Raw genomic sequence first — 14802 nt, forward strand, 5'->3', positions numbered from 1 at the left:
GAAGTGACCCACCACCTCATCAAAAGCGTATGCACAGGGATTAAATTCACAAGGGAAGAAGAAACCAACAATCAACTTCTGTTTCTGGATGTTAAGGTAAAATGAGAGACAAACCGGGGAGTTCCAAACATGAGTATACAGAAAAGCAGCCCATACAGATCAAAACCTCAACTTCCACAGCAACCACCCCAACGCCCACAAAGTTGCATTAGGACACTATTTAAATGGGCCACGACACACTACAACACTCCAGAATTACACCGGGAAGAAGAAGAACACATACAAGATCCTTGCCTTAAACAGATATCCCCGCAACTTCACCCACAGATGCCTACCTAACAAACAACAACAGGAGGACACAATAAGACCTAACATACTTGCCACACTTCCCTACATCAGGAACATATTGGAACTGACAGTAAGACTCCCATGACCACTAGGAATCATGGTGGCCCACAAGCCCACAGCCACTCTACGACAAACACTTACAAGGATTAAAGACCCCATTCCCACAACATGCAGAATAAATGTGGTTTACAAAATACCATGCAATGACTGCCACAAACATTACATTGGACAGACAGGAAGGAAACTAGCCATCAGCATACACGAGCATCAGCTACCAGCAAAACGGCACGATTGACTCTCCTTAATATCTGTACATTCAGACAATGATGGCCATCAGTTTACCTGGGACAAAGTAACCATGGTAGCCCAAGCCAAACATAGACACATATGGGAATTCCTAGGGGCACGGTTGTCCACCTGCAATGCAATCAGCAAAAATATAGAATTGGACCCCATACATAAACCCATACAGATCAAAACCCGAAATGACACTGCTCACCACAACAAACCCGACAGTATAAATTCCAAGTGGAGTAGAATAACATCGCTTTATTGGAGGGTCCGCTGATGATGTTCCCTAGCATGGTGCTGAAATGTCTGAACAAAAACAAGCCAGCTCGGCGAGGAAGTCAACAACCTCATCCACAAACTGAGCTACAGATCTTTGCCAAAACTTTAAAGTTTGAAGGAGGGTTTCTCTCCACGAACTGTTGCAATTTTAACCTAAACCCCCCCCCCCCAACCCACCATGAGAATCCACCATACTTTAGTGGCGCCAGCCCTGCACTACCTTGCACTCAGCACTGGTAGGAGTGTACTTGGCTGTTGGGATTCCTGTTAACAGTGACATATTGAAAGCCCAGCTCTGTGCACGCTCAAATGGTGCAAGTCGTGAATAGCCCGTCTCAGTGCCAGAGTATGAAGAATTGCCCAACGATGGCTGATGAGGCAAATTGGCACCCTGCTTTGCTGACAGGGACCCAGAGATTCGGGTGGACAAGAAGAACTTTCTCTTACCTCAGGACTTCCAGAAGAGACCGTGGCATCAGACCCTGCAATGCTCCTGGTCTCATGGAAGAAAGTTAATGGCATTCTGTGCTCCACAATGGTAAGAGCCTCTATCTTTTTTCTGGTACCTCAATCTCACATCAACTGCATCCACCTCTCACTGAGGCTAATGGTCTAACACACCCACACATACAGCATGTTCCCTCAATGGCTGTCACCTGCTCCATCACCCCAGACCACTACCCCTTTCTGCCCTCTGCACCTCCAATTCACACAGGACGCTTCACCACCTTTTCCCTACCTACAAAAATACAATCAGCTGTGGCAGCCACTCCATCACACCCCATTTCTCAGGGAGAAACTGGCTGGGATTGGAAGTGGGTACTTAACTTCCATTTCTCATCCCCTTCGACAAGAGAGTCCTTGCTGTAGTGGGAAAGGATCATCGCTGTTGATGGTCATGCCAATGATGGTGATCATGGTGATGCCAATACCTCCATGTCCTGGCAACCAAGTAATACTCGTTGTGATGTGCTATGCTGCTATTGTGAATGTGTTCTTAATGTGGTCAAGGCTGTACCCTACTTCATAATGCATTGTCTCACTTGTCTTCATGTAGGTACGAGCAGCATTCCCATAGTCTCCTCCTTGAAGAGACCTATGCCACCATCTCCACCTCTGAGGAGGAAGCCACAGACTTTTCAGAGGATGCACTGGCAACGCTGCCTCCTGCACCTGTTATCAGCTCAGATACTGACACCTTCATGTGTCCTTTAGCATTCTGGTGAGCACATCACTGGCAGGTCTCTGCAGCTGATTGAGGAAGAAATGTCTCAGGTCGCTGATACTCAGAGGCCTGTTGAAGATCATGCTCAGCCTTGGGCAGGAGAGGAGCCCATAGGTTGGCTATTCATAACTTCATTAAATGTACAAACACCAGATCCACAAGCTGGTTTTGTTGGAGACACTCAGGAAAACTGGGTTGTCCAAGGTTGGAGAGATTCAGCTATATTATCTGTAACATGCTGGCTCCAGTATTCATGTATCTACGTGTCCATATGGTAGCTGTGGAATCTTTATTGGCTACCAGACGTTCATACAGACCTGCAGTCTTTTAGCCATTTGAGGTCAACATAAATGTCAATGTGACATGGGGACTGTGATCTCATTCCAGCTGGCCTTGGGTGCACAAGCAAATATAGTCCCAGCTGGAGGAGGAACTGTGTACAGGCTTCCCAGATGTTTCCTCTCCAGATACTCCAGAGGGGCACCCTGCCTCCATCTCCAACCTGCCTGCAACCCTCAACTCTAGTGCAAGATCAAACTGAGGAGAATGAGCTTGCTTCTGGCTCGGAAATACTAAGTAAGCTTGGGTCATGTTACAAGTACCCCAGGGTTGTCTGTCCAAAGCCCTAAGGTCAGTACGCTCCACAAAAGGGCAATGTCCCTCAATCCCAGCTGCAAATGCCAGAGCCACACCTAGACATAGTGGAACAACAAGGAAAAAGAAAAGCTTCTGAGGGCACATAAGTGGCATGATTGACACTCGATTACACGATAAAATATTACATTTGTAAATGTGTTGGTACTTTATATCATCATCTGCCTGATCAACTGTCATTTTAGGTGCAAGCACTGGAAAAATTGGGTAGAGACACTTTTTCTTACAATGTTTGAACCCTGTCTGAAGGTCTGCTACTTTTTTGGGAATGCCCATCATATGGTATTATGTATGTCACTGCTGAATGTGGGAAGGAACGACAGGAAAACAATTAGCAGTGGCCGATAAGTGCTGTCCCAGCTAGCTGCACCCACAGCTACAAATGCATTTGGAACTAAACAGGGGCTGCTTGTCTTCTGTGTTGCAATAGCATTACAATCAATAAATGATGCACTTGCCCAATTCAGATCTATTCGAACTGGCTGTCAGTTAAATCCCATCTGGCTTGTAACACCAGATGCTACATCACTTTGTCATTGAAGATAATGTTCATCCTGCTCAGTGTCTTCATCACCTTCCTCAATAGAATGCTGCTGCTGTCCTAACTCTTTTGCACCCATCGCTCTCTCTTTGTCTGCTTCTGTTGTATGAGCATGACATGGAACGATTATGTGGTGCACTCTGTCTGGAGTTTACAAAGGTCACCCGCCAGACTGTTCCAGGCAAATAAATCTCATCATGAGGTGATATGTTGTCTGCTCCATGATGCCACTGTTGGAAGAACGGACATTGAGATGAAGCATAGATTCAGTCAGCAGTTGTGTAACCTCATCAGTCATAGTTGGAGAGAGTAGTCTTTGTTTAACAGCAGCCATCCTTGTAGGGCATCCAGTACATTAGAAAACAGGCCATCTTTGATGGGATATTATACATTGAGAATGGAATAAAGTTCTGAGAGACCTCCTTGGGGATAAGCAACCATACCACAATAGAATTCTTCATCACGCTGGAGAGAGGCGAAGTTGATTCTAAGACTGGGATCCTGAATCTTAATAAGGGGTCTGCAGTGCTGTGAGGTGTGACGTGGTTATGATGGATGAGGAATTGCTATTGAAAGGAACAACAGTAGATTGGCAATGGCAAACCTTCAAATAGCAAATGGCTGAACTATAAAAACTGTTTATTCCTATCTGGCGCAAGAGTGCAAAAGGAACAGAGGCCAAACCATGGCTTATGACGGAAGTTAAAGATAATATTAGATGTAAAAAAGAGACCTGCAGATCGGCACGAATAAACAATAGACCTAAGGATTGGGGTCAGTGTAGAAAGGGATTGATTAAGAAGGGGAAAATAGTGTATAGGAGGAAGTTTGCAGGGAACGTAAATGTTTCTGTCTATATATAAAGAAATGAAAGATTAGTGAAAATTAATTTAGGTCCCTTGCAGTCAGAAATGGGAATTTATAATGGGGAACACAGAAATAGCTGACAAAATAAATTTGTATGTCACTTCTGTCTTCACAAAGGAGAACATAAACTATACAGGAAATGATGGAGAAATCAGGGTTTAATGTGAAGGAGGAAATGAAGCAAATAGCATTTCTCCAGCTGTGACCTAACGTTATGTACTGCTTCACTCTTGTATTCAATGCCTTGACTAACAAAGACAAGTATCCCATATGCCTTCCTAATCACCTCATCTACTTGTCCTGTTGCTTTCAAGGATCTGTGGGCATGTTCATCAAGGTCCTCAGATCATCTGTATTTCCTCAGGTCTTACCATTCAACATGTACTCCCTTGTCATTTTAGTCCTTCCAAAATTCATTTCCTCGCACTTTTCAAGATTAAGTTGCCACTGTTCTTCCTATCTGACCAGCGTGTCTAAATTGTCCTGTAGACTAAGACTTTCCTCTCCACTGTTAACCCCGCCAATTGCTGTGTCAGTGTCTGCTGTAAAAATGACTGATTACTACAATTACCCACAGTATCTGTTATGTCCTTCATTTTGGGAGCTGGGAACCTAGTTTGTTTCTGTTACCTATAAATATAGCAGTCTGCATATAAATTAAGCAAGAGTAATTAAGAATGAGATGTTAGATCATGCAGGTAGACTCTGCACTGTTCACTAGCAATACTATGGCGGAGTAGGGCTCCTGAGATCGAGCTCGTCTGCTCTGACTGCTTTTCTTTTCTTCCTCTTTTCTTCTTTTTTTCTCTTTTCCTTTACTTTTCTCTTGTCCTGAGCTTGGCTGGTAGCGACAAGGGATCGTAGTATGGCAGCAGTGAGTGATGCCAGTGCAGACTTGAGTGGGCCTTGACTTACTTCTCTGGGGTGAGCACAGGACCAGGCATCAGAACAGATGGCTGCTGCATCAGTGGAGATTTTGTTAGAACAATAGGCCCAACAGCAAAACATTGGTGGCTGAGAATTGGTGATTTCATGGTTGGGTCCGGTGCTAATGGTGGCAAAGCAGTGGCAGAAGGATATCACGGTAGCATGAACAAGGTGGGCCCAGCAACAAGAGATACATCTTTGCCATTGGTAGGTCTGGTGCTGGCATTGGCGGAGGAGAATCAGTCCAGTGGCCAAAGATGGTGCCTATTGAGTGGCGACTTCAATGTTGATTGGGTCCAATGGAGGCAGTGGTGAGGCACTTGAGGAGGGATGGTGGCAGAGGCATCATTGATGATGAGCTGGCTCAGGACAGATGGATAATAAAGGGTGAAGCTGGATGAACACAGCAGGCCAAGCAGCATCTCGGGAGCACAAAAGCTGACGTTTCGGGCCTAGACCCTTCATCAGAGCTCTGATGAAGGGTCTAGGCCCGAAACGTCAGCTTTTGTGCTCCCGAGATGCTGCTTGGCCTGCTGTGTTCCTCCAGCTTCACACTTTATTATCTTGGATTCTCCAGCATCTGCAGTTCCCATTATCTCAGGACGGATGGACTCTGTTTAAGCTACATCTTCTTTTTCCTTATTCTTAAACTTAGCAAAAAGGTTATGAATCATGCTCATATTATTGAGCTTTTCACTAAATTTTACTGTTACTCCCACTGTAAAATATGTGATTAAAAACTTCATAATTTATTCAAAGTGAGATTCTCATCTCTGTTGAAAACCTAATATACAAAATTGAACCTCTTAAAATTGAGAATCTCATTTTCCACATATTTTCCCCACTGTCTCTGCATTGCCCACGTCATTCAGAGCCTGGGAAAATACAGCCCACTGTTTCAATTTAAATTATCATCTCATCCCTTCATGAATGTCTCAATTAAACCTGCCACCACCACAGTTTCTGGCAGTGCATTCCAGACTCTAACTTCTTGCTGTGGGTAAAAGATTTTCTCAATAGCATTTGCTTCTATTTCACAACACTTTGAATCTGTACCCTCAACTTCTCAATGCTTTTATAAACGGGCACTGTTTCTCTATAGCTACTTTATCCAGAAGTCTCTTGATTTTGAAAATGTCCATCAAATTTCCTTTGAGCCTTCGCCTCTCCAAGGAAAAACACTTTCAACTTCTCTAATCTATCCCCATAACTGCAGTGACTCATCCCTGGCACCATTCTCATAAACAATCAAATGTCAGCAACACTCCAGTCTCCACAGAGCCACCAAGTGCTGTAGCTACTGTTGGGGCTACAATAGTCCCCAACACTGAGGAACTGAACAGCAATGGTTAGGAGAGAGATAATGGGAACTGCAGATGCTGGAGATTCCAAGATAATAAAATGTGAGGCTGGATGAACACAGCAGGCCAAGCAGCATCTCAGGAGCACAAAAGCTGACGTTTCGGGCCTAGACCCTTCATCAGAGAGGGGGATGGGGGGAGGGAACTGGAATAAATAGGGAGAGAGGGGGAGGCGGACCGAAGATGGAGAGCAAAGAAGATAGGTGGAGAGGGTGTAGGTGGGGAGGTAGGGAGGGGATAGGTCAGTCCAGGGAAGACGGACAGGTCAAGGAGGTGGGATGAGGTTAGTAGGTAGCTGGGGGTGCGGCTGGGGGTGGGAGGAAGGGATGGGTGAGAGGAAGAACCGGTTAGGGAGGCAGAGACAGGTTGGACTGGTTTTGGGATGCAGTGGGTGGGGGGGAAGAGCTGGGCTGGTTGTGTGGTGCAGTGGGGGGAGGGGATGAACTGGGCTGGTTTAGGGATGCAGTGGGGGAAGGGGAGATTTTGAAACTGGTGAAGTCCACATTGATACCATATGGCTGCAGGGTTCCCAGGCGGAATATGAGTTGCTGTTCCTGCAACCTTCGGGTGGCATCATTGTGGCAGTGCAGGAGGCCCATGATGGACATGTCATCAAGAGAATGGGAGGGGGAGTGGAAATGGTTTGCGACTGGGAGGTGCAGTTGTTTGTTGCGAACTGAGCGGAGGTGTTCTGCAAAGCGGTCCCCAAGCCTCCGCTTGGTTTCCCCAATGTAGAGAAAGCCGCACCGGGTACAGTGGATGCAGTATACCACATTGGCAGATGTGCAGGTGAACCTCTGCTTAATGTGGAATGTCATCTTGGGGCCTGGGATGGGGGTGAGGGAGGAGGTGTGGGGACAAGTGTAGCATTTCCTGCGGTTGCAGGGGAAGGTGCCGGGTGTGGTGGGGTTGGAGGGCAGTGTGGAGCGAACAAGGGAGTCACGGAGAGAGTGGTCTCTCCGGAAAGCAGACAGGGGTGGGGATGGAAAAATGTCTTGGGTGGTGGGGTCGGATTGTAAATGGCGGAAGTGTCGGAGGATGATGCGTAGTATCCGGAGGTTGGTAGGGTGGTGTGTGAGAACGAGGGGGATCCTCTTGGGGCGGTTGTGGCGGGGGCGGGGTGTGAGGGATGTGTCGCGGGAAATGCGGGAGACGCGGTCAAGGGCGTTCTCAATCACCGTGGGGGGGAAGTTGCGGTCCTTAAAGAACTTGGACATCTGGGATGTGCGGGAGTGGAATGTCTTATCGTGGGAGCAGATGCGGCGGAGGCGGAGGAATTGGGAATAGGGGATGGAGTTTTTGCAGGAGGGTGGGTGGGAGGAGGTGTATTCTAGGTAGCTGTGGGAGTCGGTGGGCTTGAAATGGACATCAGTTACAAGCTGGTTGCCTGAGATGGAGACTGAGAGGTCCAGGAAGGTGAGGGATGTGCATCCTCCGACACTTCCGCCATTTACAATCCGACCCCACCACCCAAGACATTTTTCCATCCCCACCCCTGTCTGCTTTCCGGAGAGACCACTCTCTCCGTGACTCCCTTGTTCGCTCCACACTGCCCTCCAACCCCACCACACCCGGCACCTTCCCCTGCAACCGCAGGAAATGCTACACTTGTCCCCACACCTCCTCCCTCACCCCCATCCCAGGCCCCAAGATGACATTCCACATTAAGCAGAGGTTCACCTGCACATCTGCCAATGTGGTATACTGCATCCACTGTACCCGGTGCGGCTTTCTCTACATTGGGGAAACCAAGCGGAGGCTTGGGGACCGCTTTGCAGAACACCTCCGCTCAGTTCGCAACAAACAACTGCACCTCCCAGTCGCAAACCATTTCCACTCCCCCTCCCATTCTCTTGATGACATGTCCATCATGGGCCTCCTGCACTGCCACAATGATGCCACCCGAAGGTTGCAGGAACAGCAACTCATATTCCGCCTGGGAACCCTGCAGCCATATGGTATCAATGTGGACTTCACCAGTTTCAAAATCTCCCCTTCCCCCACTGCATCCCTAAACCAGCCCAGTTCATCCCCTCCCCCCACTGCACCACACAACCAGCCCAGCTCTTCCCCCCCACCCACTGCATCCCAAAACCAGTCCAACCTGTCTCTGCCTCCCTAACCGGTTCTTCCTCTCACCCATCCCTTCCTCCCACCCCCAGCCGCACCCCCAGCTACCTACTAACCTCATCCCACCTCCTTGACCTGTCCGTCTTCCCTGGACTGACCTATCCCCTCCCTACCTCCCCACCTACACCCTCTCCACCTATCTTCTTTGCTCTCCATCTTCGGTCCGCCTCCCCCTCTCTCCCTATTTATTCCAGTTCCCTCCCCCCATCCCCCTCTCTGATGAAGGGTCTAGGCCCGAAACGTCAGCTTTTGTGCTCCTGAGATGCTGCTTGGCCTGCTGTGTTCATCCAGCCTCACATTTTATTATCTAGCAATGGTTAGGATGTGTTATTGAGGCTGGGCCAGAAGGCCTTGATGAGAAGGTGAGGTTGGGGCAGACAGTAGAAGAAAGAGAACTAGTGATAAGACCTGAAGAGCATCCAGGGAGCCTTTGAAAGAGGCATGCCAGTGTTCACCACTGGCCCAATCAGGGGCACTTGGCGTGGGCTTTTCCTGATGCTATTAATAGCAGTAGAATGAAGCCCTCAAGAGGGCAGTAATTGGCCACTTAAACAGCTCAATTGACCCATGGATGAATAGACTTCCTACCCTTTACCCACAATTGGTAACATTTCAGCAGGGTCATGTAGAGCATCCACGCTTTTTTCCAGTCAGCACCTCACAACCAAGAGCCCTTATAATCCAGTCATATGAACTTAAATTAGAACAAAACCTAGAAACCAGAAGTGGGATGACACATCAATAGAAATATGTAGCTGTTTCATATACAGATTAAAACATTGCTAAGTAATGAATTCAGCATTTGTTCTGTTTTAACAAAAATGAATAGGACTCACATTTTTATTTCTTATCTCTTAGCTCAGGGAAGCCTGGATTCCACATATTATTGTCATACACGCAAGTATTTCTTGTTAGCCACCCATCATCAATATCATGTTTAATGATCAAAATAGCTGAAATTTTTTCTATGACTATTAAACTATTATTACAGTAGAATGACACATTGCTGTTATTTTAAGAGTGTAGATTATTAATGTCTGTCCTTGCAGGGAAAAGACTTTGCATTGATACCATAACTTTAAGAGGTGTATTTTGTCCTGATTTCTTTATGAAGAGAGATTGAGATAGAGATAACAAGCAGTCTGTCCAAGCCAATATAGTAAACAGCATGTGAGGCCTTGGGATTTTTATTTTACAGTTGCAACAACAGCATGAATGGGTTGAGTCAGGTTCCTACAGAACCAGGGTTTGAATTTAGCTTTCAGTTGTTGTTGGTATTTCGAAGCTGCCAAACATTTATCCCTGTTACAGAAAAATGCTTGCATTTTCTCTCTCTCTCCGCCAGAATTTTCTCTAGATGTTCTTTCCTCCTGGACTGGAGAAACATTGCAATGTATTTTCTGAATTTGCTTTTGTCAAGGGTGTGTTTATGTGATCTTACAAGATTGGAACAGTTGCTGTTTGGTAATTAAATAATTTATTATTCTGTTAAGTTTTCAAACAAAGTTAAAGCTAGACCAATTCTTCTTTCCTTTGTGTTTTAACTATAGAGTAAGAATAAAGGGTGTTTTGCTTAAAGCTGAGTAGCATTACCAATCAAACTACACCTGGGACAGAGCACCCTACACTTGTCTTTAAATAAGAAAATGTTAGGGTCTAGACTATCCCCTTGATATATTTGATGGATATGTTTGGTCTGGTCCATAACAATTTTAATATAATTACAATGCGGTGAGCTTAATGTGCTTTAAAAATGTTTTAAGTTTTGGTACAATTGATACTTTAAGTTAGTTATTGGAAAACAACCAAGTGTTTTGGGGTTGACCAATGCTGACGACTTTGAATGTGGGTATTACGACATTAACTACATTTCAAAATACTGAGATAATAGGAACTGCAGATGCTGGAGAATCCAAGGTAATAAAATGTGAGGCTGGATGAACACAGCAGGCCAAGCAGCATCTCAGGAGCACAAAAGCTGACGTTTCGGGCCTAGACCCTTCATCAGAGAGGGGGATGGGATGAGGGTTCTGGAATAAATAAATAAATGCTCCCCCTCTGTCCCTATTTATTCCAGAACCCTCATCCCATCCCCCTCTCTGATGAAGGGTCTAGGCCCGAAACGTCAGCTTTTGTGCTCCTGAGATGCTGCTTGGCCTGCTGTGTTCATCCAGCCTCACATTTTATTATCTTTATTTCAAAATACTGAGCTGATTTTAAAATAGTTTGGGACATTCTGAAGTCAGGCGTTTCTTTCTTATTCACAAAATACATCAAACATTCCATCTTTACTATGTTATTGGAGGTTATTGTTTATCTGGATTTTATCTTGCAATCCATGGAACACAAAATTTACATTCTGAAATCACTGCTGATAATCCCTTCAGTAATAATCTTTGTCTCCTGAACTGCTTCCTATTGTGCTGTTTAGAATTGTGGGAATTAATAACATTCTTCTTGGTTTTGCAGGGCTCATACCTGTTTCAACCGGTTAGATCTTCCCCCATACCCATCCTTTTCTATGCTTTATGAGAAGCTGTTGACCGCTGTGGAAGAGACAAGCACATTTGGTTTGGAGTAACAAGTTAAACAGAAATGTAAAACCTGTTTTCTTCTACTGGATCTTCTGTTGTGGACTTTCAGGAGATGGAGGTTGAGATGACACCAGCATACTCGTGTTGGTGAACACCTTGTGGGATTTGAATTAGCAAAGAATTGTTCTTCACAGACTTAACAGGACTTACTATGGTTAGAATGCATGTAGAAGGTGAAGTAAGATTACTGAATACAGACAATCACTGTGCATATTCTGCTGAATGATTGTATGTCTGATAGAAGAAATGAAGGGAAGAAACTAAAACCTTGTGCACCTTATTGTCATCTTACACAATATTTGGCTACTTCTGTCTACCATTAAAACACTAAATATGCTTTTGTGAAGAAGCCACCAAGACTTGCACAAAGATATTGTCAATGCTATTTTGGAATGACTGTGAAAATATTATAATGGACAAATCTTTTTTTCAATGGAGTTTATCTCAAAGCTTTAAGAGTTGGGATTATGTCTTTTTTTAAAAGTTCAGTGGCATACCTGTATCTTCTAGAGTTCCAAGCTGAAAACAAATGTACTTGTTAATGAAGTAATTGTCTTTATATACCTGTTATTGCATGGTATACAATCACAATGTATGGAAATGTCGAGAATAACAGCTCCATTATCATTATGGCACAGTAAAAATGTCAGCAGTTGTGGAATTCAATTTTATTTAATCTTTGTAATACATTATTTACAAGTCCTATATAATCTTTAAACTATCCAAGCCTTGTTGGAGGGAGATACCTGTCAGTTCATTCTTTGTGCTTATTCTGAATTTGTTTAAATTATCTGCTCCAGGACATCCAAAAGATTAATTTTTTTATTTTAATTTTTACAAATAATGTTTTCAGAAACAGAGAAAGTCTTTTTTTAAAAAATGCACTGAATGTACCAAAGTAAAAAGGGGTAAAATTGCACCATTCACAATATGTAGGTACGATGGTATAGTCATATACAGAACTACGGAAACCATTTTTAGAGATCTTTTTATGTCTTCGGTAAGAGGACTGAGTACAATAATATCTATTAGGTTGTTTGTAAAAACAAAATACTTTCCCTTGAGCAAGATAGAATAAATAGATTTACAGCAATAGATCAGATGTATCTGCTCTATGCATACTTAAAACTTGGTAAGTAGCATTTTCCTTAATAAGTAAATAGGATTCAATTTATTATAAAACAGAGTATTTTCACAGTACCTGAATGAAGACCGTTCGGAAGATTTTGTAACCGAGGTAATATAATTTTACATATTGAATAGTATGCAAGTAACAGTGATAAAGACATGAGGAGATATTGCCTTCGGATCTAAGTAAAAATGTAAAAATACTCTGCCACTTTTATTGCCTATGTAAATTTTCAGTAAATTCTGTTGTTTTACTGCTAAGATTTGAAAATGGAACATAGTCAAGAATGCTCAAGTTAATTTAAAAATGAACTGAATGCACCTTCTCCAATTAATCTTCAACAACTCATTGTCAATCCTTAAGGATCACAATGGTATGAAGAAAAATGGATTGTACTTTAAAATATTACAAATTTGTCTTATGTTTATATTTTTTGATCCACCTTGTGATGACAAACCTGCCTAGATCCATACCTAGACCTCCTGGCTACAAAGTTTGAACTTCTATATCTCTTATTACCCAACTTCAACTTAGCACATATTGATACAATGGATCGTGTAGACAGTGGGAATCAAACCAGTTCAGTTTTTTGATTTGAATATTGCATCATCTTTTAAGTATTTCTTGTCAATATGCATAAATTATACTAACTTTTATTTCTTATCCACTGATGCACGAGCTGTCCAGTGTCTTATTCATTATACAGGATAGGGTCAATGCTGTAGTATCCATACACATGATTGAATACTGTAAGACGTTGCATGGATGTTATACTTCTTTACACAGAAAGAGAACATTTAGCTCTAGTTATGACTTAAACATTGATATTTCTGGTACTCTTATCCTTTTTTATATGGTGTTTAAAAAAATTCTATATCATTTGACACAATTTCATATTATAAATAAAACATATATATAACACATGGCTAACAGGACATAAATCATTGAAATGTGCCATTGCCATATTTAGTGTACTGATTAATTTTAAAATTTCAAACTGTCTATTGGGATTATGCAGAATTTTGTACACAATTGCTATTAATTATGCTGAAAATACTTAAGATTATTGTTCCATTTTTGTCAACTATGATTTAATGGAAAAAGATTTTAATGTACTAAAATTTGAATTACGTTGTTTTATTGTCATAACATATACATATTTTATTTAAAACCATGCTGCATCATTTAAAAATCATTAATTGCAAATAAAAATTCATAAAAACAGCTGTGAATAAGAAAGATTTTGTTCATTACAAAACAGAATTTTTACATTAAAGTTCAACTTCTGACTGGCACTTTGTTCAGGTTGTAAACTGAATTATTCATTACTATGTTATGTCTGATTCAATAGAATTTATAGTTTTAAATATATTTGCATGTTCTGATGATCTGATATACTAGAATTAAAAAGCGTATAAGTCAGTGCATTGATTCACCCACTTCACTACTAGTTTTCAAGAAACAAATAGAAAAGAGGTGAGAAGGAGAGCTCCACTTTTTATTCCAAAGACAGCATATTCGAAAAAAGTGTTTTAACTCGAGCAGTTATCAGGAAGAAACAAGTAACAATGTTACAACTTAGAAATGTAAGGTTTTTCATAGATTTTAAAAGAAAGATAAATTTTTTCACTCAACACTCATGCACATGTATATACACTTAGTGGAAGATTACAAGATTGTAGGATTGTAATCCTTTGTTATCCACTGAAGAAAAGCTCTGGATGTCTATGAGGATGTATTTAGTGTTTTTATGTTTGCAGTAGCAGTTTTTCTTGTCACGCTTCCATCAAAGTATAATAGCAAATCCCTGGTATGATTTCTCAGGTAGGGTATTCAAGGCTAACTTGGCTCACTGCTTGTACGTAACATAAAACCTGTGGTAGTAGGCAGGATGTTTTTGCTTTGTTGGCATACATGTGTCTGTCAAATCCAAAAGTAGCCTTCTTAAAACCTCGTATCAGAAACCTGGAGTGGAATATTTCCCTCCTTGGAGAAGGCAAGAAGGGAAATAATTTAGCATATTGGACCTGGAAAGATACTCACCCTCCTTTCACTACATTAATTAAGTTACGTATAAAAAGGTCCAATGGGGTCTTTCTCAGCTTGCCACCAATTAAAGTACTTAAGTGGTCAACTAACAGCCACTTTGGGGCTCTCACTCACCACCTCTCCAATCATTCATCTTCCAGGTGGGCAAGTAAGAAACATAGTGGCTAATATACCAACTTACTTTCATATCTCTGGATTCCAACGAGTGGACTTTAGGACTTGGAAGCTACTGGCCACTTCTGGTACCCGGGACACCACTGTTGAAGCCTGCGATAGGTTGAGAATCTCACCAAAGCTCACCTGCCAGTTGATTGCATGTTGATATGCCATTCCAAAGAAGGGTCACTGGACCCAAAATATTAACTCTGCTTTCTCTCCACAGATGCTGCCAGATCTGCTGAGCTTTT

The 14802-nt window shown here is 42.8% G+C and overlaps 1 protein-coding gene across 5 annotated transcripts in view; it reads left to right on the top strand.

Annotated features, from left to right (window-relative positions):
* Positions 1–13522, top strand: part of hecw2b (HECT, C2 and WW domain containing E3 ubiquitin protein ligase 2b) — a 297098-nt gene extending 283576 nt beyond the window's left edge. For all 5 annotated transcript variants that reach the window (XM_048533661.2, XM_048533665.2, XM_048533663.2 and 2 more), the window contains one exon: positions 11093–13522. In XM_048533661.2, coding sequence (XP_048389618.1) covers positions 11093–11204 — 112 coding nt within the window. In that variant the 3' untranslated portion in view covers positions 11205–13522. The remainder of the gene's footprint in view (positions 1–11092) is intronic.
* Positions 13523–14802: the final 1280 nt, after the last annotated feature.

The sequence above is a fragment of the Stegostoma tigrinum genome, chromosome 7 (genome assembly GCF_030684315.1).
Source record: "Stegostoma tigrinum isolate sSteTig4 chromosome 7, sSteTig4.hap1, whole genome shotgun sequence".
Lineage (NCBI taxonomy): Eukaryota > Metazoa > Chordata > Chondrichthyes > Orectolobiformes > Stegostomatidae > Stegostoma > Stegostoma tigrinum.